The 27,737-nt window shown below is 39.9% G+C and overlaps 1 protein-coding gene across 1 annotated transcript in view; it reads right to left on the bottom strand.

Moving 5' to 3' along the window:
• The window catches only part of LOC139730076 (uncharacterized), a 177,954-nt gene that overhangs the window by 12,576 nt on the left and 137,641 nt on the right, over positions 1-27,737 (bottom strand). The window contains exons 15-36 of the mRNA XM_071640984.1: positions 24,283-24,537; positions 23,204-23,320; positions 22,052-22,151; positions 21,001-21,147; positions 19,993-20,177; positions 19,156-19,238; positions 18,502-18,610; positions 17,782-17,856; positions 17,202-17,369; positions 16,848-16,931; positions 16,346-16,422; positions 15,516-15,577; positions 14,665-14,720; positions 13,112-13,296; positions 12,033-12,136; positions 11,234-11,377; positions 10,026-10,187; positions 8,973-9,089; positions 7,815-7,948; positions 5,208-5,358; positions 4,286-4,673; positions 964-1,196 (exon numbers count right to left, since the gene is read on the bottom strand). Of these exons, the coding sequence (XP_071497085.1) occupies positions 964-1,196; positions 4,286-4,673; positions 5,208-5,358; positions 7,815-7,948; positions 8,973-9,089; positions 10,026-10,187; positions 11,234-11,377; positions 12,033-12,136; positions 13,112-13,296; positions 14,665-14,720; positions 15,516-15,577; positions 16,346-16,422; positions 16,848-16,931; positions 17,202-17,369; positions 17,782-17,856; positions 18,502-18,610; positions 19,156-19,238; positions 19,993-20,177; positions 21,001-21,147; positions 22,052-22,151; positions 23,204-23,320; positions 24,283-24,537 (3,136 nt within the window). The remainder of the gene's footprint in view (positions 1-963; positions 1,197-4,285; positions 4,674-5,207; positions 5,359-7,814; positions 7,949-8,972; positions 9,090-10,025; positions 10,188-11,233; positions 11,378-12,032; positions 12,137-13,111; positions 13,297-14,664; positions 14,721-15,515; positions 15,578-16,345; positions 16,423-16,847; positions 16,932-17,201; positions 17,370-17,781; positions 17,857-18,501; positions 18,611-19,155; positions 19,239-19,992; positions 20,178-21,000; positions 21,148-22,051; positions 22,152-23,203; positions 23,321-24,282; positions 24,538-27,737) is intronic.

Here is a 27,737-nt window from a genome sequence, read left to right on the forward strand (position 1 = left end):
GAGCAAAAAAGAAAAGAAAAAGAAAATAACGTCGAGTTCATAAAACTTCCCTTGCCAAGAGTGAATTGTAAACCAGGTCTTTGTTGCAGAAAATGAAGCAATCAAACATGTCAGAAAATCAAACATAGAGTAAGGGGCCTAATTCGTACAGATTGTTCGGAAGATTGATCTTATGATAGTGCGATTCAAAGAAGATACGCTCAATCTGCTATCAAATACATGCTTTAAATCAAGTATAAGTATCTATATAAAACAGACTTACAATCAGGACTGATCTTACACTCAATTTGCCGAGTTAAGCTCAATATTAAAATTGAGCTTAAGATCAATCCTAACTCTTTATGATACAGGCCGTAAGTCAGGTATTAGCCAATTAGAATTGAGTATTTAGAGACTTATGTTTGATCTTCTTACTCATGTGTGATCTTAACTTGTATGCAACAGGGCCCAGGCTTAATAATAATCCTCCATGGAGTAAGAAACTGGAGCTAATGAATTTCCTCCCAAAGAATTGAAATGGAGTTTATCACCATCCTTACAGATTAAATGCATTAAAAAAAAAATGCTTTCACACAACACAGACATTTTTGCACATACCGATTTGTGGGGAACTGTGTTGTTTTCTCCTATTACATTTCATAAATAAGTCATAAATACACCAGGGCCCCATTTCATAAAACTTGTTATCAGCGACAAGTTGTTATAGTTGTGACAAGCTACTAAAATCTTTGCCATCTGATTGGCTAAGAGCAAATTTGTCATAGAAATGTGACAGTTGTCACTGATAACAAGTTTTATGAAACGGGCCCCTGATCTTTTGTACCTCATAAATATGATGGAATAAAGATGACTATTTTATCCTTTTGGTCTCCATAACCTTCAAATCAATCTATTACGTAAGAACAAACACACACAAATACAAGCAAACATTGTCTGGGTCTGGGGGTCACATGACAGGGTCACCTGATACATGATGGTCCAGGAGGTGGCCACCGCCAGACAGCAGGTCAGCCGGGCCAGGTTGCGGATGATGAGGCTGTCTGGGTTGAGCACGAAGCGGTTGGCGTGGAGCAGGGACTCCAGGTAGTTCTTGTCGCGCCGGATGCAGCAGAAGGGGACCGGGTAGCGGGTCGGCACGTGGGTGGTGGAGGAGGTGCTATCCGGAGCGGAGACCGGGTCTGACTGGGTGTTGGACACTGGGTGGACATCGGCCGGAGCAGAGATGAGGTACACAGGAAGTGAGAGAGAGAGAGAGAGGAAAGAATGAGGGATAGAGGTATGTGGGCAGAGTTTAGTAACATGCTTTAAGACAAATTCATGTCGTGTCCAAAGACTCATATTGAACCTAGGGCCTGTTTCATAAAGAGTTGCGATTGACACTACAATCGATTTACTGAGCGTAACTCGTTGAATTGAGCATAAGTCCTATTTTATAAAGACACTTACACTTGATTTCAAGCAAAATCTAGCGTAACTTTCAGTAGATTGAGCGTTACTTGTGATCACTCGCAAAGGAGTTTTTGAAAATGCAATTTGTGATTGATTGCAACTTATGCTCAATCTTTATTGAAACAGGCCCCAGGAGTGGGAAAAAAAAAATCTTGTAAAACTACTGTAAGACACGCGGATGTGGCTTATTCCATCAGTACAAATGGCAAATGCAAATTTCCAATATAAAGAGATAAGTAGCTGCTAGTGTGCTTTGGGAAAGGGATTCCAGCAGCCACATGCAAGAACTGGGGAGATTCCATGGAGCAATCATGGAGATACTTGAATACGTGTATCTCAAATACATGAAAGAAAGAAAACATTAGTTTTCTCCCAGAAAGGCTTTGTTTCCCCTCTTGACAGAACACGGCTAAAGAAATATTCATTTATAACCTCCATCAAGGGAGGTTGTTTTCATCGGCGTTGGTTGGTTTGTTGGTTGGTTGTTTTGTTTGGTTGTCTGTGTGCAAAATAACTCAAAAAGTTGTGAACGGATTTGGATGAAACTTACAGAAAAGTTTCATAATGACACCAGGAACAGATAATAAAATTTTGGAAAAGATCCAGGATTTTTGAAGGATTTCTAAAAATCTTTTGGCAGGTAGGGTCAATGAACTTGAGGAGTTTGAGCTGCGCGTATTTGAGGTTTCCATACAGACACCAAAGTGCATGTTTTGCTCAGACGAAGCGCTGCTCAGCTGGAAGCTGATGACATAACGAAAGGCTTTTACAGGCCGTATCAAAAAAAAATGTTACACTTTTGAAAAACTTGTCCAAATTCCATTTCAAAATATTTGGAAGATCTTTTCATATTTATGGATGCCAAATAGTCTCATCTATCAAGTGCAATCAACAAAACAAATTTTTGTTCACCCTTGGCTGAACACTGACGCTCTCTGTCCAGAATGTGAAAAATGACTTGCGCCAAATTGAAAAAAAGATGGAAAATTCATCCAGCAGTCCAAATAAGTGCTCCCATTCAAAGAAATTGCTCTTTTGCTTAAAGCTTTCATTATGTTATGATAGTCTGAGATTTTTTTGTCAGCTTTATCGTAATTCTAATGATTTCAAAATCATTTCTAAATTATTTGGTGAGAATTAGAGTGTGTAATTACGTCAAGATCTTTAAAGAAGTTAGTTTTCACAATACACGGACACATTAATGGATTGATTCAATGAATGATTGATTGCTTGCTTGCTTGCTTGCTTGCTTAATTGATTAATTGAATGATTGATTGATTGATTGATTGATTGATTGATTGATTGATTGAATTGAATTGACTTGATTGGATTGATTGAATGATCTGAGGATGCATTAATTTTGCACTTTTCTTCTTGACTGAGTGACTGGCATGTGGGTTTGATATGTCTGTGCATGATTTATGATACCTGTGCTTCAAAAATCTTAACCCTAAAAAGACTGGGCTATTTTGGTAGCTCAAAAGACTGGGGGGGGGGGGGGGGGGCCTAAAGGGCCCCCCCTTAAGATCTCGGCCCGTGGATCGCGCGATTGCCGCGGAAATTTGCACAATGGTAGTGTGCAATGCAATCTACAAGATCGTATATTTAAATTTTACAAAATAGTCCTCTTTTATTTTATTTCGATTAATTATGCTAATTTATGCGAGAAATCAGACTCTTTGATCTAAATCAGTAAATAAAGCTCCAAAAGTGCTCATTTTTGGTCTAATTATTCTTTGTGGCATTCTTAGCAAATGTACTTGAAAAAAAAAAATCGGTATCAAAATTAATTTCTTATTTATTTTATTGTTTTATGAATTTCTTTTGTATTTCTTTGTTTTTTCGACCTTTTGTTTTTGTTGGTTTTTTTAAACAAAATTTGTGGCAGACACTTTTTGAAGCATAATACTCCTAAAACAAATTAATTTTAGCCATTGAGAGTAAAAATAAGCATATTTATATGAACCATGTGAAAAAACTCAATTTGCATTGACTTTGTACACAAAATCACATTTTTGAGCCATTTTCGGCCTCACGTGTATGTACAAAAAGTTATGTAACTTCAGAACCGTACCCCCGGGCGTCACAAATTTGGTGTCAAAATGTGCGGGAAACTCGAAAGAAAAAAGTCATAAAGCATCGCAGCGAGAGCATGGCGTGTTGCAGAGTAATCGCGTGAAATGTCGAGGGGGGGGCCTTTTAGGCCCCCCCCCCCAGTCTTTTTAGGGTTAAGAGGAAAGTTATTAATCAACCTTCCATAACACAATGGAATCATTAAAACGTTACAGAAAATCGTCAGAAAATTCCTAAACTATCATAACATAATCAAAACTGTGAGCAAAAGAGCAATTTGTTTGAATGAGAACACTTATCTGGACTGCTGGCTGAATTTTCGATCTTCTTTCAATTTGGCGCGAGTCATTTTTCACACTCTGGACAAAGAGCATCAGTGTTCAGCCAAGCGTTAACAAAAATTTGTTTTGTTGATTGCACTTGATAGATGAGACTATTGGGCATCCATGAATATGAAAAAAAATCTTCCAAATATTCTGAAATGTAATTTCGACAATTTTTTTCAAAAGTGTAACTTTTTTTTGATACGCCCTGTATATGGGAAATTGAGCAATTTTCAGCATGCATACGTATGGGTGGAAATCACTGATCTCTATGGAAAAACAAGATCAGTGGTGGAAATAAGCTGCTTGGCGGAGGTCTGCGCTCTTTAGAGTGCTTCTCTTGTTTCTTTTTTTTTGGGGGGGGGGGGGGGGGGGAGGGGGAGCCCCCCAAATCTACACAGTTCTCCTGGGGTCTTCCATTTGAAGGATGTCTTACATACCATTGTTCCCGCCTTGGTTACCGCCTTTCCCACTCCCTTCTCCAGTGCTGGCGTTGTTGTTGGCATTGCCAACGGGCGGCGGGGCCGGACCCGTCGCCCCTCCCCGGGAGGACGGGGGAGACGCTGCAGTGGGAGGGGGTCCCGCGGAGGTAGGCGTGGCCGCCACGGAAGTGCTGGGGCTCTCCGCCTCGCTGCGGCCGTTGGTGGCGGTGGCCACGCTGGACTGACCGTCCTCGGGCTTGGTCTGACCGCTGGCGTTGTCCGGCTGCGCCGAGGAGGTGGAGGGTACGCTGCTGCCGGCACTTGCCGTGGAGTTCTCTGACTTCTCAATGCTGTTCACACTGCTCCCCTTAATGCTGTTGTTATTGCTGTTGTTGGGGGTATTACTCTGTGAGGTGAAATCAACAGTATACAGTCTCTCCTACTACTGATACTTTTGATTGATTAAATAGATCTACTTTCCAGTCCAATTCTTATTTATTTCAACAGTATTTATCAAAAACAATCAAAACAAACAAACAAACAAAAAACATTCGCACACACTTTGAGCCTGGTAGAAAGAGGTAAGGTGTGGCTATCCCAATCTGGGAAACCTCTTCTCTATTTCAGTGATCTTGTTTTGACCTTAGTTGGAAATGGCACATTTTTGTGTCACTACTACATATATACTCCTTGACATTTTCCCACAAATGTCGATACACTTTTTTTTCCCCAAAATGGACACTTCATAACATCGGCATGCCATAGTAAATAAGAATACGCCATCAAAAACTGGACTTCGGAAAGGCAGATTCCTCTACAGAGTAAATAGAAAAGGTGAAGAGTAGGAGGGTTGGGAGGGGGAAGGGTTGGGGCACAGATAGATGATGGGAAAGGGGCTTGTATATCCGAGGGAGTAGGGTAGGGGCTCAACGGGACTCACCGCCTGGAAGTTGGCCTCACTTCTCTTGCGCACGGCGTTGATGCGCTCCTCAGCTACCTTCTGGATCTGGTCCTTGATGGATGGGTAGTGGGTCAGTACCTCGTCTAGATCTTCCTTGGTCAGTACAAACATGTCTACATTGTTCTGGGCCCTGGCAGAGGAACATACGTGTGATTCAGGTTAACATAGGTTCCGTTTTTTTTTTTTGCAACAAGTAATGCAAAACATTTATGTTTCATCTTATTTGTAATCTGTGACGTATATGTTCAATGAACAATTGTTATCTGTTTATATCTCTTGTGTGTAACGCTGGTGGAAGGCGCATTTCCACTTCCGCATTGTGGACAATAAAGCAATCAATTCAATTCAATTCAATTCAATAAACCCGTTTAGGATGAGTCCCGAGTATACTTGGACAAGTGTCTATGGGAAATTTCAATTTCAATTTCACTTTATCTTTCATATTTTTCGGAAAAAATACATCAAATATAACACAATTAAATGAAATACATGATATCCAGCAAAAACATACATAGAATATTGCAAATATATAAAACATATAGTGGACGATCTATGAAAGTTGGAATCTGAGAATGAATGCTAAAAAAATATGAAGGAATCTACTTAAAAGCGAGCTAGTTGAGCATAAAAATGCGTATTGTAGCAAAATCAGTCCGTCCTCAACAGGTTAAATAATAAAATAAAAATAAAAAATCATAGTTCTCGTATGGCTGCAGAACTGCTGATTTCTACTTTACAATGCACACGAATGCATAAGAAATGTGTCAAATAGTGCTTTGTTAACACAATTTCAGTTGGGTAATGACAAAAATGTGATTATCAGCCAAGCTTTGCAGGAAATCTCGCAAGAGTAGTTGCTACTTACTGTTTTACATTTGATTACAATATATTAAGCCAGAGCGGTATATCCACTGCTCGCGACAGTGACTTGCCGGCAGCTTATTCTGCACGCAATTCAGTACAGTGCTCACCGCTTAATCGCAAGGGGTCAGGAGACAAGTTTTTCTCCCGTTTAAGCGGTGCTCCCGCTTAAGCGATGGCCGGTATTGGCCCTTTCAAACCACACAACATGAATCCCAGTATGTGGGCATTACATACAATGTAAAACCATGCAGTTATCAAACCCGACGATAACCACAGCGACAAATACATGCACGCTACGACATGCGGACACAAAACGGCGCTATAAAGGACACGGCAGTCTTATAATTTTGGCAGATGCATTATCAGAACAAACCTCCATTCATAAGATCCAAAAAATAACCCATTTTTTAATTTTTAGAGTTGAAAATGCACATCGTAAACTGCCGTGTATAGATGCACCCTCGTATAAGACGCAACCCAACTTTTGGACCTAAAAAAAAATGATTAACGATCGTAATGACAGTTTGATGGTATTGTGCAAGAGGAAACTTGGCTTGAGAAGACTTTCTTCTTTTGATATCCCTCGCCCTGGCCCGATCCCATGAATGACAGAGAAAAACAAAAACACTGTCATGATTAAACAAAAAACCACTTGCTAGCAGCCATGCAGGAATCTCATGCAAGGTGAAGAATAAGGGGGGAGAAAAAACGTTGGTAGATAGAGGGAAACTGACAGTCTTACACCTAACAAGCATGCCAGCCACCTGGCCAGGCTGAAAGGAATCTGTGTACGCGCTTGTAGATTGCATGGATGGGGCCCTGGGAAAGGGACAATTGATGTAATATCAAAGCTGAAGTTTCACACAGGGCACTGCATGCGTTGGCACGCACACACTGTGGACTGTGTGTGTGTGTGGCGTGTGTTTGTGGGGCACACACAGTCACACATGAGTTGGCAAGACGGCTAAGAGGAAAGAGAGCTCAGTTTCTCAGCTAGCTACATCTGTAGCTGGCTGGCTGTGGACTTGATCGGTGAAAGTGTGTGAGTAGACACTCAATAAGAAGACGCTCAATAAGACCGCCTCTACTGCGATACGTCTCACTGTCTAGGGTCTAGTGGCAAATGTTTTGACTGCAGTCGACATAATCTATAGCCGGGAACTGGTGAGAAAATAATTCTTCTGGTAAGGAAATTAAATCCATGCATTTTTTTCTTATGGATTAACTTATTATTTTTACATATTAATACACAGACAATGGAAGTGTTTCAGCCAGATTTGTCCTGATAAAGCGGTTCATGGTTCCGATAAAGCGGTGGAAATAACACGTGAAAATTTTGTTGCACTTAAATGGGTTCCCGCTAAAGCGGTTCCCGATTAACGGGTGAGCACTGTACTACTGTTTGGACACAACTCGATCATCACATATATATCAATAGCATTCTATCTACCCACTACTGAACAGGAAAGGGCGTTTCAGGAATAAAAGTTATCATTTCACACATTTTGCCGTAAAAGTTATCATTTCACACATTTTGCCGTCAAAGTACTACAAATTTAAACAATTCATTCAACTCCTTGTATGATACACATTGCATTGTGACATGCCTTCTAACATCTTGCAGGAAAGGAGCAAAATTTCTCGATGATACACAACACATTCTTATGACGATGACCTTTGACCCTAGAAATGATGACGGGGGGAATCCCCGAGTTCACAGACCTGATGGACGCTGTACGAGGGCAACTGAAGACCAGACTGATCTCTCCAAAGAATCTGCCGGACTGCATGGTGTCAAACACGATGGCCCCGTCCTCGGAGACGACCTCGACCACGCCACGGTGGATAAAGAACATCTGGACAGACAAAAAGAAGAGAGCAGAAGTGTGATATTTCAGTTTTCTTCTTTAATCAAATGGAAATATCTTCAAACATGAATCTATTTATCACAATAAATGACTAGAAATGCACTTGGAGAAGGTACATCGTAGACCTCTACCCAGTAGCTCACTTCGACCATATTGTGATTTCAACAACAACAACAAAAAGGACACAAAAATACCAAATATGGCTCCAATCATAACAGGTAGGAAACATAAATGGTCCCCCCCCCCTCGACGAATTCCGCGACCATTCTGGCGCGCAAATTTTTTTGACCGCGCCGCTCGCTGACTTTTTACTTTCAAGTCTCGTGCAACTTTTGAGACCAAATTTGTCGCGCCCGGGCATACGGTTCCGAAGCCACGCCCCTTCAAAAAATTTTCGTCAACCCCAAAATTGCTCAAAAACGTGATTTTGTGTACAAAGTCAGATACAAATTGTATTTTTTCAATTAATTCATATAGAGATTCATATTTTTAATTTTAATGGCTGAAATCAATTTATTTTAGTATCATTATGCTTCAAAAAATATGTATGACAAATTCTGCTGAAAAAACAACAAAAACAAAAATTAAAAAACAAGGAAATACAGTAAAAAATTGATAAAACAATAAAAAACAAAAAAAAATTATGATACTGAATTTTTTTTCCCCACAAATGTTCGGAATGTCACTAAAAATATTTACACCAAAAATCAGCATTCCATAAGCTTTTATAAGCCAATTACAGACGAAAATAAGGTTTTTTTTGCATATATTTGCATGATTAATTAATCTAAAATAAAAAATGCAAATTTTTTGCAAATTTAACTGTACAGTCTTGTAGATTACATCCAGCTTTATCTTCATGCAAAATTTTGCGGCGATCGCGCGATCAACGGCCAAGATCTGAAGGGGGGGCCATAATGGGCCCCCCCGGAATTCAAGCTCACTAAATAGCCCACTTGAGGTAAGTTAGGGTTAACAGAAGGGGCAAGAGAAGTTTGCAAAAGGCACTCACTTCTTTGCCGAAGTCGTGCTTGCGTACGATGTACTCCCTGTTGAGGTAGTAGACCGGTTTGATGCACATGGCCAACATCTTTTGGAAACCTATCTCCGTGTTCTGGAACAGAGGTACCTGAAGAATTGAATTGCACAGATGTGAACGCAGTCAATACGTATCAGCAACACCACATGTGAATTAACATAAAATCCATTCAGGCAGAGGTTTAGTCATTCTATTTGGGGTCTCACATACAATTGTACACTGTATACATTACATACTACTGTATACGCTATATATTACGCGGGGGTTTTATTTTCGCAAATTTTGCGAGTCGGGAGCTATTCGCGAAATTAACAACACGCGAAAATATTACCTTCCAAAATGAATCCCTTGCCTTGGTGATACGAACATTTCAGTAGCCTACTAGTATACCATGTCACGGCTTACCGAACAGACCATACTTGCTAAGCTTGTTTACGCACGTCCACGTCTACTTACGAATACTGTAGAGAGCCAATCCATTATCGCAAGGGGACCACTCGTCAGAAATCTAGCGCGATGGACTTAACCACTTCAAAAATGTTGAATTCTAACTTACTAGTTCGCAGAGTTTGGCAAGTCTTTTTCATGCAGTGTATAACTAGTGTCATTCTTATTTGCTAGTAAGTTGAAAATTCACACTTTCTTTGCCACTTCATATTTTCTCTGGTCCCCCAATCGCAAATTTAACCACTCGCGAAAATGTGTGACAGCGACAATTCGCGAAAATTTATGTACGCGAAAATTATAGCGTATACAGTATTACAGGAGGTATACATTTTGCAGGGTGTTTATTTTTGTGAACTTTGCGAGTTGAATGATACTTGTGAAATTAACAACTTTTTAAATACTGCCTCCTGTAATGCAAGTGAGCTGTTCTATGAAATCCAACATGGGAAACAAATAACTTGTCTTCAGAAAAGGGAAAGGACTTATTTCTCATGGCGTCACTATATGGCTCTCGATCACGAATTTCAAACATTCATTGCATCGTTTCCCCTGTAACGGCTGGTAGTTTTGTGCCGATACCTTGTTGATTATCCCCTGATAGAGATTCAGGGTGACGTCAGCCTTGAGGGACAGCGGTAGGCCGTCGAAGAGCGAGTCCGGCTCGACTCCCTTGGTGCGCAGCCACATGTAGTTGTAGTAGATGTCGACGTGCTGGGCCAGCATCTTCTCCACGTTTTGGTCCTGGGTGGTGTGAGATCGGAGACAGGGAAATCCCCGGTAGGAGGAGTTTATTGCATAGAAGCCACGCCTTTCAAATACACTAGACGGGCCATTTACTTGGAGGTGGTTTTATCTTCATGAATATCATAACAATGCCTCATGTAAATCACATGGCATATTTAACAAATCTAAGGTAAGAAATCAACACTTACATCTTGTGGCTGTAAGAGGGGCCATTATTTCACATTTCTATAACATATCCATGTTCTTGCCAACAAATCTAACCACTCTCAACATCGTCTTGCAAGACCCGGATTCACAAAGTACTATGCAAAACATGTGTCATGGCATATGCACAGGACTCAAAATTTCATAAGACAAAGTGCGTATCAAATCGAACCACTGAAGTGTCAAAATCCTTTCAGGCCCATGGCTGGATTATTGACAGAGTAATCTCTGTGTCAGGTTGTGTGAGTTAATAATGCTGTATAAGACAGATACGGTGCATCAAAACAGGACATATTATTGTATAAATCATCTGAGAACTTATAGCAGTGATGATAATGACATCAGTGATAATAGTGGTGGGGATGATGATAATGAAAATGATAAAGACGATGATGATATTGAAGATGACAATGATGATATTGAAGATGACAATGATAATGTAGAAGATGACAATGATGATGTAAATGATGATATGAAATGAAGACAACGACGACATTGAAGATGACGATGATGATGATGATACTGAGGCTAATAAAGTTGATAATGATAATGATGGTACTGATGATAACTCATGGCAAGAAAATGTACATGTTGTACGCTGAAAAGTAATACTGGTATTGACGCTCTCCAAGTCCATTTGCAGTGGCTGAAACAGCATCATTCTACTCAAAAAAAAAAAAAAAAAATCATCTTGGAGTTAGTCCATAAGTCTGTCTGCTTGGCTGGTTATCCCATCTATGTACTAAGGGAAGCAGGCTAATGTCACATCAACATGAATCTAGTTTTGCTTTCCTAAAGTGTAATTTGGGTTGTTGGGAGATAAAAACCAGTTTCCTCACCTTGAGATAGCGCTTGATGGCAGTCAGCTTCTCCTGGTAACGTGCTCTCTGGGCGTCTGCGTTGGCCAAGCTGGCTGCCACGCTAGCAATGATGTAGCCAAAAAAGACGATACCAACGATCATGGAGAAGAGAGCCAGGATCATCTGGGGAGGGATGAGAAGGAGGAGCATCAGGTTGTACAAATCTCTTGTCTTGAAAACGAGACACTGTTGAACCTTTATTATTCTTTGTCGACCAAACATGACTGTGCATCACAAAAGCAACAAAAAGTTGCACCCCTTGACTCTAAGGACTCCAAAAAGGTGAAACGGGTCAGCCACCTCAATCTTCACTTTTTCATATCTTGACCAAGTTTGGATGGATCACTAAATGTGGATGACAAAGCATGTCAACTTAAGCTAAAGGTCATGGCATATAAAAGTGAAAACATAATTACAGTATGCCTGCAGAACTGCTGATATTTACTCTTAAATGTAAACATATGCATACAAAATGTTTTAAATAATGCTGTCATAACATGATTTCAGAATAAAGGTAATAATGCAAATGCTAAATTGCAGCCAGAAAACCTTTCATGAAGTGCTACAATTTCAGAGCTTACCCGATTGTGGCTGCTACATATGTCATTTTATATTCAAATATATTGATTTACAATATATCAGACCATAGTCGTATCCATCACTCACATCTGCACATTCTTGCTCCTGTGATTTTTCTGCTTCTATCTTTTATAAATTAATTTTCAGGATGTATTTCCCCTTTAAGGTAATTGAAAGTTGAGTCTGTAAACGACATTACCTCAGAGATGTTGTTTGCGTGAATGTCACCGTATCCCACTGAGGCACCAGTAGCTGAAGCCCAGTAGAGGCTGGTCAGATACTGAGCGGCGATGGAGAGCTCGTCTATAGAGGGTGCAAGACACAATCAGTGAGACCTGTTAGCTGATGCAAACCCAGCCAGTTTTTTTTTTTTTTTTCTTTTGGGCAATGCTATTGTCTACAAGGGGGAAGCTTCTTGTAATACATGTACACTCCGAGGACTTGGACGTCAAGGCACACTACACAAGCTTGAAGAGGTCTGTTGAGTTTTAGAAAGCCTCAGGACAATTATTCAGGGCCTTGTATTCTATAACATGGTTGACAGCCTGCGCAGGGCAAGTTTCTTTTGCATTTGCAAGCAAAGCCTAAAAAAGTGTCCTTCTTGGAAAGAAATATTGGTGAAACCTTAATCCAGCTAAAGAACACTAGTTTAAATACACACAATAGTGTGTGGTGTTTTTTTTTTTTTTAATGTACTTGTGAGGTCCTGATGAAGACAAGGTCAAAGTAATGCTCACCAGGCGTACAGCTATTTCATTTTGGAATCTAACACATACAAAAGATTATGTTGTTTCTATATTATGCTAATGTAGGCCCCATCTGCATGCTAGATTACTGTTACATGTACGTACCCTAAATTCATGTACAAGTATATGAATATCATTAAAAATGTTTATAAAACTGAAACTGATACTGAATTACATGAATCAATTCATAGATGCATGAGGCACCTTCCTTTCATTTGTGTACAGGGCCTGTAAACTAAAATTTTAGTAGATATACAAGTATCATTGCAAGATTATAGAAAGGACAATGAAATGCTAATGATTTAAAGTATATGATAGAGTTATTTATGTGAAATCCAACAATGATATAATATCTGTATTGTAAACATATGGGGTAGGTCCTACACGCATATTGAAATCACTCAGTCTGTGTAAGCATACGGCTTTTCACCATTTTTTCTATTTGGCACGGACAGCTTTGCAGGAAATAGATTGACAACAGCACTCTCTACGGCGGGGCATGACAAAAAGATGCCCAATAACACCGACTCACAAAAATTGGTGTCGTTTGACGACGTCCAGGAGTCGTTCCAGCAGCGGTGGTAGTTGGTCTTGATGCGGTAGTTGATGACGTCGGAGGGGACTGGGAAGCTGAAGACGGGAGGGCAGGCGTTCATGTACCACAGGCACGCCAACATGTGGATGAAGAGAACCATGTAGAAGAAGAACTTCATCATCCTGGCCGAGGGAAGAAAGGGGGAGGAGAAGAAAATTAGCACAAAAGGGTAAAAATGAGAATGACGATGAGATCAACAATGGAGACAATAATTACTATAATGACAGCAACAGGAACAACGAAAATGGCAATGATGATATGATAATTTGTCATCATGGTTATGATGATGATGATAATGGTGATACTGACAATGATAAAGTGATGATGATAATGAATATGATGGCATTGATGATGATAATGAATATGATGGCATTGATGATAATATAATAATAACAGTAATAAGGTCTAAATTTATCCAAGGTAGCCTCTCCAGTTTTGCCACAATTCTACCATAGGGTCCTGCCATTAGGGGTCTAGGGCAATTACCCCGGACCCTTCCCCTAACTCTAACCCTAATACTAATCCTCAACCTAATCCTACTTCTAACCCAAACCCTAACCCTAATCTTTACTCTAACCTTATCACTAACCAGTATTTAGTCAGAAGGTACGGCTGTAATTGCCCTTGGGGGATAATTGCCCTGATATGGACACAGATACTGTCAGCCCTTTCAGAGTCATGTGTTGCTTACATTGATTACATGGAGTACTTTTGAAGTATGAGTTCAATAATAGTGACAGAGTCTTGCTATAATCAGGTAATCTCTCTCGTGCAATCATTGCACTACACTTGGGTCTTACGATTAGCATTACCCTAACCCTGCATGTATCTGTACACACCCAGGTCAAAAGGGCACAGCAGGTAACTTTTTCACAGGCCAGATTTGAACCAGGGACCTTGTGTTTATGCATCAAAATCCTCAACCACTGTATCACAGCATTCCCACAATGACACACCATATGGGCAGACATGTTCTTCTCCTGCTTGAACACAGTTGACTTTAATACGTAGGACACTTGTTCTGCACAGTCCTCTACATGCACTACGATTTTGTGTATTGCTCTCTGCAAACTACTGCTGCAATCTGAAGGCCCCCATACTAAAAAAATACTTTATAGTTGATGTTGTTTTTTTTTTCATATACACCAAACTAAAAATAAACCAGGATAGCAATAGAGAGCATCTCTCACCCTACAGTCACCCTACAGCTACTCTACAGTTACGCTACAGTTATACCCTACAGATACCCTACAAATATGCTACAGTAACCCCCCCCCCCCCCCCCCCAGTTACCCTACAGTTACCCTGCAATCTGGTTGCAAAAGAGACATCACACTTGGCACTCAGGATGTGCTCGTATTGCGCACACATTAATGCGATCAGAGTTTCCAGTTCACAAGGGGGTCCAGGCTGGAGAATGTCTTGCATTAGTAAAGATATGCTTTGGGTTGGAGTTTGTGCCAACGGATCACAGTTAAAGCAACACTCACCTGATATTTCCTGTCAGGTTCTGTACATCTGATTCCAGGTAATTGAAGGCAAGTGGCTGTTGGCATGACAACAAAGTGTTATTCAATTATTTTTTTTTTTGTCAATTTTTTTTTTTTTTTTTTTTTGGGGGGGGGGGCAGACTAACGAAGGACGTCTACACTCTATAATAATAATAATAAAAAAGAACATCTCAGCTAATAAATTACAAGAGATAACATTCCTGCACATAACTGGAAAATGCACTCTGTACATAGTTCAAAGCAGTATTAGTGCATCTTCAAGTTTAGTAGACGTTTCATTTCGGTCAACAATTTATAAAGACCATTTTATGTACATTATATAAAATTTCCTCCAAAAAAAAAAATGTTTCAGCGAACTAAAGTCGGAAAGAGTTTATAAAAATCTTATCCACATATTTTACTCATCTCCTGCACTATCATAACATTCCCTAAAAACTGGGCACATTGTAGTGTCTGGAAATTTTATCACTTGACAAAAGAAAGGCATGTAGCAAAATTTAGAGTTTTGTAGCATTTCTTTTCATTTTCTGAAAGAACGGGCAATCAATGCATTTTCCAGATGCCTTTAAACAATAGTTTTTGTTTTTTTCTATGTACAGTATCCATATATCTCGTGAGCATACCATTTCACAAATGCAACAAACACAGAATACTATCTTTGTGTGATTAGAGTGTCATTTCGCACAGAAAATCCCACAGCATTGTGCACGCTTTCAAACATACCCAGCACAGAAAGGGTTATCACGATCATCAGATGACCAGCTAAATTCTACTAATAGACATAGAAAATGTATATTCATATAAAGCGTATTATGTTCGATGGTACTTACCACTCTGTAGAGCTGCAAAAGCCTGTTGAATCTAACTAGTGCATACAAATGGATTGCCTCCTCTGAAACAGGGCAAAAAGGGAAATACAAATATGAAATCATTTTCAAGTCCATGACAAGATTTGAGATACGAATCATTGAGACACTTGAACTTGAAAAACAGAGCTCTTTGAGACAAAAGAAAAAAAATCTCTTTGGATTTGTACCTATGTCTATGAATTGTGATTGTAATCCTGATTTGAGTTTTGGAGATAGGCTCTTCCTGACTTGTCAATCAAACTCGAAAAGTTTGTGCTAGTTAGGGCAGAGCAGGCAGATTGCATTACATTTTGAGCAGCTGGTGGGCGGAAGTAAATGTGGGGTCTGGCTAAGCCCCGCCTCCTCAATCATGTTCTGGAGGTCAAGCCTTTCAGATGGGCATTGCACACCACCAACTGAGCAAATTAATCAGGATTTGAAAACACCTCTCGACCTTGATTTGTAATTAAAGATTCTAGAAGCACGATCACAACAACTTGCTTTCTGACAAAAGAAATAACTTCATTACATTGCTGCTTCTTCTATAAATACAGATTACAATCATGATTACATGAGAAATTTTTCCATCATCTAAAACGAGGGAAAATGGTATCTGAAAACCTGATAATGAAGACTGAATAGCTGAGTTGAGACACAAATACCAATTTCCATTCATCATACCCTTCCACCATACTCCACAAACAAGATTCAAAGAACACCAACATGTACCAGCCTGGTGAATTATAGTTGGGAGTGTTCCAACATACCATTTACTCTAAAATATTTCAATGATGTTTTAACGCTGTGCTAACCTGAGAAGTCCCCAATGACAGCGTATGCAATCAGCTCCGTCGGGAAACAGGCAAGAACGTCGATCAGAAAGTTCGTTCTGAGGGTTGGAAAGAATTAATGCAGAATACGGGATGTGGGCAAGTAGTCCTAAATAAAGACAATGATGATGATGGTAATGACAAGAACAATTATTATATATAATTACTAACTACTACTACTACTACTATTACTACTACTACTACTACTATTACTACTAACTACTACTACTACTACTACTACTACTACTACTACTACTACTACTACTACTACTACTACTACTACTACTACTACTACTACTACTACAACTACTACAACTACAACTGTACTGTTACTAGCATTTTAACCCTTTGAGGACGAGTCCCGAGGATACTCGGGCAAGTGTCTATGGGAAATGCGTGTTGTAGCAAAATCAATCCATCCTCAACGGGTTAAAACAATCTTGAGGTAATCTCCCTAGCAATGGGACAGCTGTATTTAACCTACCTCAAGTAGTGCTTTGCTGTGGATACAGGATGAGTGACCAGAACATTGCTGTCATTGTAGAAAGCTGTGTGGAATTTCAGGTACCTGATGAATGAAAAGGGGGAACAAAAAGTATGATAAAAGCAGTTTATCATAACCTAGAATTGTATTGCATTGTGAGATTTTTCTTTAACTTTCCCTGAGTCGTCATACATACTTGTATTTCAGGAAATGTCTGCTTCATGGAAGGCGCAGCAAAAGAGAGATATGAAGATGGTTGCCAATCTAAAATCCACACCACTCTCATTGAAAGAGTGTCATGCCTTTTGAAATTTGTTTTTATGCATAAAAGGAGTCTGAGGTTTGGAAACTCACATGTCTACGAAGCAGATGAAGTCCAGCAAGTAGTTGATGACCCAGAGGCCAATGTTCATGTGAAGGAAAGCAGCTTGGAGCGTGACCACGTAGGCAGCCAGGAGGGCCACGGCAACTCGGATGGCCTCCCAACGCTTGAAGCACGTCCCGCTCGGGATGAACGCGCGGCTGGACAGGGGAGAGAGAGACACGATCAGTAAGGGAAGGGATAGCAAAAGTTATATAAACTGCTGAAAGCGAGTTCTGTAGATTAAAATTGGTACAACAGCAAAATTTTCTAGGCCAAAGTACATGAAAAAATCAATGAAACATAGGATCTTAACGGAGTACAGGTTCCTCACCGTAGACGTATAAACTGCTATTAAAAGAGTTGTATTCATATTCAATTTCTTACAAGAACAGGATGGATGGGGTGCCGCATTATTACAAAAGTACCTCGACCTGGATCACAGTTAAATGATGCCATCATGTCTGTAGTACACTGCACAGTACAACCTATCAACTTAAAAGAACAAGAGTAGTGAGCTAATTATTTCAAGTCAAGAAGTGGAATCACATGATCTCTTTGAGGACACCATACCTCATGAGGAGCTTGGCAAAGACTCGGCTGATGAAGCTGATCTCCTGGAACGGTTCAGTGAAGTCCTCACTCTTCCTGCAAGGTGGGGCAGAGTGGGAGACAGAGAGAATATAATCATGTATTACATCAAATCAAAGAGATTTTTCTCCTCTCCACCACTAGAGGGCAAACTATACAATGGTGTCTTGAGATTTCATGGGGGCTGCCATTACCCACTTTTAATAGTAATGGCGGCCTTTCGCGTAGTGAAGTAACATTTTTACAGCGCGTATTTGAACTTTTTCGCGAGTGCGCACTTCTAGATTTGGCTGCTCCTCGGTTGCTCGTTTGCTGGCGTGTTAGCACAAGGGGTGAGCCTACCGCCTCATCATCATCCAGTGCTCCCCGTGCACTCACAAAACAATAGTACAGGGCGTATGCATACTCCACACTCTAGTACTTCCTGGGGAAAAGCTCTTTGCATCAAATTCATCTCTTCATTGTGTATTTGTCTGTGCATGTGTGTGTGTGTAAATAATGAGTAAAACATTGCTACTCCAACATCACGTGCAAATCTTCATACTAAGGAAATGAAAAGCCGTGTACTTATCATTCTAAAGTAATCAGGGCATCACCTTTTCTAGGTATGCGAATGTGACAATCATACAAAACACAAACACACAAACAAACAAACAGACAAACAAACAGACCGACAGTCAGACAGACAGGGGCGAGACTCACTTGTCAAAGACCTTGATGGAGATGTCGATAGGTCTGAGGGAGGCTGCCGCGGGATACATCTCAATCTCTTCTTGACCATGAGTTTCCGCCTCCAGCACGGTGCCTGGAACTACAGAGTAACAAGACAAAAAAGACATACTGACAAACCGACATATTAAAGTAAAGGTGGTATGCAAAGCAGTTTCCTTCCAAGAAATTGGCATCTCTTCAGTTGCATGACATAGATCACCATGCCAAACCACTCAGATAAATTCTAAGACAAAATTAAAGCTTATTTGATGAAAATCAGTTCTGAAATGGCTGAGATATCCAGAGACAAAGAGATCAGAGTAAAAGGTTGGACCCTAGGACGAATTTGTTTCACTTTGTTTTTTTTTTTGTTTTTTTCAATATCTCTGCCATACAAAACCAATTTTCATCAGAGAAATTTGTAATTCCTCTATGAATTGCACGGTCTTTCATATTTCATGTAAGTGGTTTCTAAGTATCTAGCAAAAAGTTAAAACCTGAATTCTTATCTCAACCAAAATGATACCATCTCAAGAAAAACTATACAATCCCTTTAACCCTCTGTCCTGTATGCCCAACTGTCCCGAATCAAAAACTCCGTAATGTCACTGGTAGTTTGCAGACAGCTTCTGGCAGAAAACTCACTTAGCGGCTCGGCATGGGCTGGTCTGGAAGCATCCCGAAGCTCACGGAGGTGACCCTGGTTAGTGGCTGCATCCGAAAATTGTCTGACCATGCCAAAGATGAGAGAGGGAGAAAAGTCATAAATTTTGACCAATATCATCTGAAATTGAAATACGAGTTCCTGGCTGTTTTGGCATAGCCAAGAGTATGTTTATCCCATTTCATGGTGGCTGACAATCATGGGGTGGTATTTTGAACATCATTTTAACTATACTGTAGTAACTTTTATTGTAATTTTTGTTGTAAGTCGGTGAGTTATAATAACACTGCTAAAACAGTTTAATTTGTATTTTGTGAACTGTTTTAATGGTGTTGTAAGTCATGAAAACCATACTCACCACAACAACATATCCAATAGGAAATACTATTTGAAATAGCATGTAAGATGTTTACACCTAATAAGATTGGTCCTTTGGGCAAAACGAGATACGCACTTTGCTCAACTATGTGCGTTATAACAAGCACTCATTATCTGGCAAGATTTAGGTTACAACTACAGAAGTTACAACAGACTTAAAACAGGCTCACAGCAGTGGTGAATACTGGTCAATTTACAGTTTTATCAAATGATTAGTTACAATTAGCACATAATGCATGAAACTGCAGTACGCCACAAACTAAGTTTGGTCTGGGCAAGCTTATCTCCTGTTTGTTCTTAAATTAATGATGATTTTTTTTTTTCAGAGACTCTAGGACTGAGTGATGACATTGCGACAGTGAAAAGGAGTCTCCGCTGTATTCAGATAGTAATAAAATCCACATATTCTGATATGCATACAGCGCTGGAACCATACTCACTTCTCTATCAGAGGGAAATGTTGCAAAACTTCGTCGAGATCCACTCGCTTCAGCATCAGTAATTCGCAGTACGATGCTGCACGCACTGTGGCCGTGCGGTAGTCCCCAAAGATAAGCCCCACTTCGCCAAAGTACTGGCCGGGCCCAATATTGCTCATTACGTGTTTGCCATCTTTGGACAAAACCTGACCAAAAAAAATTTCATAACAATGGTAAGAAAAATAAAGACAAGGGTAAAAAATTTCAAAACAATGGTGAAAGATTCAAAACAAGGGTGGCAAAAAAAAAGAAAAAAAGAAAGGTGAAAAAAACAAATGATCACAAATGCTTGCTCCAGCTTTGGCTCAGGTGAGCTAAAAAAATGAGTTCATAGGTTTGACAGTTTTCAACTCAAATTTGAATTGGAAATGTTTCTGGGGCAGGGGAAAACTGACAATAATTATTGTAGCCCAAGAGTTTCAGGACAAAACGGGCAAAATTCAAACGACGGTTCAAAATCAGTTCACCTAGAACGGTGACTGAAAGTCGAATAAGGGCTGTTTGTGATGAGGGATCCGTGTCACAATCTTCTCTGAGTTAGTTTTCCATCGCAATTCAAGAATTTCTTCTCCTACACTAGTTTTTCTTGGTAGGACAATTTTTTTTTCCCTTACTAGGACAAACTATTGTCCCATCGTCAAGGGTTGATATTTCTATAATCCCATTCTATGGGTAGTGACAGCGGATGCAAGTTCAAAACAGAAATAAGAATGCCATTCACAGATTTAAGAACACACAAGATACATCAACTTTGATCCTGACATGGATGTGACATACATACGTATATTTCACAATTCATTTCTGTGCTCCACAATCGCTGAATTCTATAACCACTTGCGAAAAAGTCAAGAAGTTCTGATTCGGAAAATAGTAGACAAGCTAAGTACATGGTGTATACAAATCCTTTAAGCCACAGCGACTCCCTAGCAAAGGGGGGAGGGGGTGAGAAGAAGAGGAACACGCTCTCACCTCACAGGTTCCTCTACGAATGAAGTACATCTCGCGACCCATGTCCCCCTGGTAGACAATCACATCGCCAGGCATAAAGATGTAGACGTGCAGCTTCAGCGCCAGCATCCGAAGGAAGTTGCAGTCGCATTCCTTGAAAAGCGGTACCTGGGATGATGGGAACGGGAGAAAATATGAAAAAGAGTTCAAAGGGATGGGTTAAGATTTGGTCAAGATGGGGCTTCAGGCTTCCAAATTTTGGGAGATGATGAGGAACCTCTTCTGAAACATGGAACAGCATGCAATTCTAAGAGGAATTCAGAGTTTATTTGATGAAAACTGGTTTTGAATTGGCTGAGATATCCCCCAAAAAAGAGGTCCTAATAAAAGGTGGGACCCACCTTTTATTAGGAACACTTTCTTTTACACAGTTTTTGGATATCTCAGCCATTTCAAAACCGATCTTCATCAAACTCTTAATTCCTCTAGGATTGCATGCTCTAAATATTTCATAAGTCTCTTGTAATCTCGCAAAGTTAAAATCTGAATGCCCCATCTCAACAAAAATTATACCATCATGCAAAGGCACACAGCTTAACTTTACCAAGCTTTTCCATCAGCATTCAGTAATCCAATCTTTTAAGTGCATGAGATGGGACTCTCTTATACACAAGATCTCCATTTGTATGTCCTATCCTAGGGTACAGAGTGCTTTGCCTCCACTAGAGGGGACGATATGATTACACACAACTTTGCTCAGCTAGAGACTCGGGAATTGAACATAGGTTTATAGATTGAGAGGCAGACATGCTATGAACTCAGCTATTTAAATCACTGCTCTACTCTGCATGAACGTGCAGCGGCACCAGATACAGATCTGCTGCCAACATTTCTACATCCAAATCAGGGAGATACATCTGTGTGTTACATGCATTTCAGTGGGCGAAAATAATTCCCGAATCACAGAGATTTTGATATTCCCTTTATTCAGACATGAACAGATTTTGGCACTTTTAAGAGAGACTCCTGCAGAATCAGGGAGACTTGGCATCTCTGCTTGGGATATCCTCACCTTGCTGAGAGTTTCCTCCACGTCTTGGTAGGCAATGTCTTGCTGGAGCTGGATCGGCATGTCATGCATGATCCTCTCACCTCCTGGTATCGTCTCATTTCTACCGGTGGGAAAAAGAAACAATCATCAATGGACCATTGGTATCTTAACAAGAACACAGACAAAATATACACGGAATCAAATGCAGGGAGTCAACAAAAACGTCACATTTCCACCAGAGGGAAAAACAGGAGAGACAACCATTAATGAACGATTGGGATCTCCTATGAGTGGCAAAGTTAAAACATACATCAATAGATGCACGGTGCTACAAATACTGTCTCATATTTATCAGTGGATATAAAAAACAGGAACAATATCATGATCATCGCTGAACCAGTGAAATCTCCAACAAGGGACATAGGATATATCCACACAGATGCGGGGAGCTCTGAACTAACTCGCCAGTTTGCCACCTCCGAGGGTAAGCTACACTCACTGCAGGGTAAGTAAGAACTAATCACCACTTGTCTAGTTACTAGAAAATTCAAAGTGTGAGGCCCTAGTCCGAATGCCTATTCCAGCAAAGGGGGACATTTTTGTTTTTGTTTCTGTTGTTGTCGTTGCTTTTGTTTGTTTTCTGTTGTTGTTGTTGCTGCTTTTGTTGTTGGTTGTTGGTTGTTGTTAGTGTTCTTCTTGTTGTTGTTGTAATAATGCCGTGTAAGGGAGAGGGTAAAAAAGTGAGTACACACCTCAGACCTGCTTGTACCCTTATTGTCATGGCCATGCTCTGTTAAGCAAATTGGTGCAAAAGGTCCTAAAACCAAATAATCACTGAGTTTGCATTACATAATCCCTGCCATAATAATACAATGAGACAATTGTTCCACTGGCCAAAGGAGACATTTAGGGAAGGGCTACATAATTTTGTCAATCAAGTGATCATTCAAATCACTAATGCCTACCACTGACTTTCGATTGCCCAAAGGTAAAATTACAACCTCTTTTGTGTGAGTAAAAAAACTATCACAAAATGTCCTTGTCAGATACACATACATACACAAATACAGAAATCTTCTCCACTGAAATCAGGTGCCTAGATAAAAGAATAAAAGCAAAAACGAGTGTAGCAATTGCTCACTCCTCCTTCATTCGTGGGAGGACGAGGCGTACCTGTGTCTTCTGAAGACAAGACTGAGGTAGTTGATGACTCTTTGCTGGAGTTCTGTGTCCAGGTTGTGCCGCTTCATGAACTCCTGCACGGCAAACAGCTTCTCCTGGAAACCAACACTGTGGTAGAAATGTAAACAAAAAAGAAGAGAGGATGAAAAGAGAGCAGAGCTGGATGAGGGAACACAGACCTCTCTTAACCTATCAAGTACTAGAAACCAAATTTCTATCGGTTTAATGCCCTGCCTCTAATTTATAGTGGCAGTTCCATGTAAATGGCAGTGCATACATGTGCAGCTCAGCAGCAACACCACACCACCAGTACTATTACATGCATTATCAGTCCACAGACAACAATATGTAATATTAATGGGCCAAATATGGATTAAAACGCTATCTAAATTTCTGTCCAGGCAAAGTTACTATTAGTTACTAAAAATCTGACGCACAAAAAATGCAAAGTTTAATATGTTGTTTTGTTTTTTTACATGTATACCTTTTTTTTTTTAAAGGAAATTAAAGAAATGATTTATATGAAGGCTATCCGAGTTTTAGGGGGCTAAATTATTTTATGCTTCAGGCTTCTACCTTCGCAGCACAGCCCCTAACCTAACCCTAAACTCGTACCCTATTAAACCCTAAAGCAACCTAAATTTAACCATCGTGACCATTTACCTTTGATACATATCACTTGATTTTTTTTTCCAATTTTAGTGGGGTAAATTACATGGCTGTGTGGAAGTTTATAGACGCCTAAAATAATTCAGCCCCCTAAAACATAAGACTGCCTAAATAAAAATGAAATGTGATTTCGTATCCACGAGTGTTCGTCTTCATTGCGCATTTATTTGTTATTTTTTTTATTTTTCTTTTATCACTGCCAATGTAAAAGCAACACTGCCTATCCAGGTTGTGGCTTTTACTCAACGTTCCCTGCTTCATTTATTCAAGCAAAGGCAACGCCAGATAACTTCTTTATCATTCTTGACTGAAGCGATTGAGATAGCTAGCGGCGGGCTCATTGATATACCGCCTGCTGAGTTGGTTACCGCAAAGCTTCGCGGCCTAGTTTCTATACCTACCGGGGAGCGTCGCCGTTGGCCAGAGTTGCGGCGATGGAGGAGAGGCAGTAGCCGTAGAGCAGGAGCCCCACCAGCATCGCGCCCAGAGCGATGGCGCGGCCGACGGTCGTGTGGGCGCTGATGTCCCCGTAGCCCGTGGATGTCATGGTGGCAGCCGCCCAGTAGAGCGAGATGATGTACTCGTGCCACGGTACCGGCTTCTCCATCTGGTCCGACATGCTGTCTGCTGACGACGTCGTCGACGTACCCTGGTCGCTGATGAGCGGGCAAATGACATGATGACAAGAAGGGGATGGAGGAGACACGCGCAGAGGGGAAAAGAAATTAGAAGACAAATTTCGCCGCAACTTTGCGATTCATGCATACAGGTACGTACTGAAGATAACACAACATTGATATCGCCCTCTACGTTACCTTACAGAAATTTCCACTCCGATTCCGCAAGCGGTAAAAGAACTTGGTCCATCAATACGTTTCATTTATTTTTAGGTGATTTGGTATACAGTTGCCAGTTTACATTCAGCATGCTCGTCTACAGAGTGGGGATTCTTTTTTCTCAATTCAACCAAAGGAAAATGAAATAAAAATGCATGATGATAATGATAATCAATGCACAGTATTCGTGGAGAGGGAATTTAAACAAAAAAAATCTGATGATTTTGCTTCATTGCAGAGAGGGAGAAAGAGAGAAAAATAAAAAAAATGATGTTTGAGCAAGTAGTGTTGTCTGAAAGTAAAAGCCAGAAAGAATTCGTGTTGAAGCAAAGCAGTGCATTACGGGTTTTAGTAATGACGTGTGAGTGTGTGTACTACACTGTCTTGTGTATTCAAACGTTAGCAATACTTGATTTTAAAACCCTAGTTTTTCTATCCACTGTTTTGGTATAGCGGATGAATAAACGTAACCTTTCATACACGGTACCCTATCAAAGCCACTTTTGATAGATTGAGGTTGGAAGTCTATCCCGACATTGGAATGACAAAACCATAGTAAATAGTAATAATTATGATACTAATCAGGACAACAAAAATAACAAGATGGGACAAACAATTTACAAGACCACTACGACACAAACATACACCAACATCTTCAATAATTAAGAATACATAGTAAATATGGATTTCTAGACAGACCACAATTATTATGATATGAATTATGACAATAGATATTCTAAAGAATATACTTCTCTTCTAACGAGTATATCATAAAAATATAATACGTTTTCTCTGGATACCTGCTATCGTAATATGAAGGTATGGATACATACATCTATAGATATATACGACGGAATCTATCGTCACACAGGGGAATTTGGAAAAAGGGGAATTGTACGAAATCCCAGGGAATTACTTAATATACCATGTATACATAGGATCAGTGGGTTTTGGAATTTAATATTGCATATTACATGCCAAAATCTTAAAAGCCTAACTTGTCCCACTTCGAGATCGATCCAGGATTTAGAAGTGTAATAATGTTTGTATCCACGGCGTTGATAGAACACCTTTAAACTCCTTTACCAAAAAATGTTTACATTTAAAATCCTGAATCCACATAAAGTGAATTGTCAGTTTTAATCGTCCCTTATGTCAGGAAGCGGGGTAGGAACGCCGGTTTCCTTTTGATTTGAGTTAATTTTTTCCTTTTCTTCCTCTTCTTTACTATCTTACTCAAATATTATTACTCTCATTTTTTTTCTTTGTAAGTAGGAGTTATTCCTTTGAATCTTGAAGGTCGTTTGTGTTAATCCCTTATTTCTAACGTTGAGTAAATCGGTATACGTTTAACCCATGCGTAATGTGAGAACGCATAGAAACGCGCCTTTTGTTTTGTTTTTTTACCTTTTTTTTTACTTTTTCCCAAATATATACACCAAATACAGCATGTAAATCACAAAGGTCGGTCATTTACTTCTGCTTGAATATATAGCTGAATTAATGGGGAGAAGGGAAATAATGATAAACGAACACAAACGACGATTGTACTTACCATTGACTATCATTCAAACAGAATACAATTACCTATTCAACAGAGTCTGAATGAATTTTCATGGGAAGACTATTAAAAGCGCAAGTCATCGCAACAGAAACACTATCTAGTTAGTGGAGCGGCTAGGGAAAAGACTATGAAGCTCGCCGAATCACGTTCATTACACGTTTCTGTAAGAGCATGTAAAGTGTAATATCACACGAGTCCAATGCACGACTTTCAAAAAAACAATTAGAAACTGCTACCTCTGAGCAATTGCCGCCAATGCATTCTATCTACAATTATGTATAAAGCTTGAGCTGAAAAAAAAAATGGAACATTCAACAACGACAAAAATTGTGATCCCTATGTTTTAGACACGAAGACAAGATGCCATTTCAATCAATCGAGCCTGACTGAAAAATGCATTAATCTATTATTACAATCAAGCAAAACTTTCGACAGCTAATCAATGACAGCAAACGATCCAACGTGATGTACTGCCGAGTAAAAGTGTGAATAGCTGTGCATGAGATGAAATATCGACACAATACACGAAACTAATTCAGTGGGACTACAGGATACCGCCCGTATCGGCTTGTCAAAGTCCGTAAACCGTTCTTTGTTGTGATTGGCCGTTTGTACGTACTACGTCAGAGCAGAAAGGTGCAATACTCCAACAGATGTGCACTACATTCTTTGTTACAAGAGCGAATAATACTACCCGTGCGTTATGGAGAAAATGACATGAAATGCAAAATATTTGAAACGCTTTGTATCTTTCATAAGACAGATGCAGAAAACCTCGCTTCAGTCCATAATCGATTATATTGACTGCCTTGGTTTAAGAGTACGCCTACATAAGGAAATATTGCCCTCGACAGATCACAATGTCAGGCGCTTTGGCGCGTGCAATGTGATCCAACCGGGGGTAACATTATATACTCTTGATTTGCTTTTCAAGTCCAGTCAATATCTACTTATCGTATCATTTCCCGTGCAAGAATGAGATATACAGCTGACAGCATTCACGCGATGGTCCAGTAAATTTTGAAGCCCCCCCCCCTTCTCTTAAAGTAACATTTTACCGCCTTCTGCACTGACATACCATTTTGTACTTCACTATGCCATTTAATCATATTTTTGCACGCGTCATGAAGTACAACATTACCACAGACTTAAAGGGATGGTAAGTTTTGGTTGAGACGGAGCTTCAGTTTTTTAACTCTTTTTGTGTGAGATAATGCGAAATCCGAAAGATATGAAAGAGCATGAAATTCTGAGAGGGAATCAAAGTTTGTTTGTTTTTTTTTTTATGAAAATTGGCTTTGAAATGGCGGTGATATCCAAAACAGAAGGATCCTAATAAAAGGTGGGACCAACTTTTTATTAGGATCGTTTTGGTTTACTTTGTTTTACGATATCTCGACCAGTTTAAACCGATTTTCATCAAATAAACTTTGAATCTTCTTGGAATCACAAGCTC

This window comes from Diadema antillarum, unplaced genomic scaffold (assembly GCF_040938485.1).
Source record: "Diadema antillarum isolate AM-2024a unplaced genomic scaffold, OU_Dant_1.0 seq00000290_RagTag, whole genome shotgun sequence".
Classification (NCBI taxonomy): domain Eukaryota; kingdom Metazoa; phylum Echinodermata; class Echinoidea; order Diadematoida; family Diadematidae; genus Diadema; species Diadema antillarum.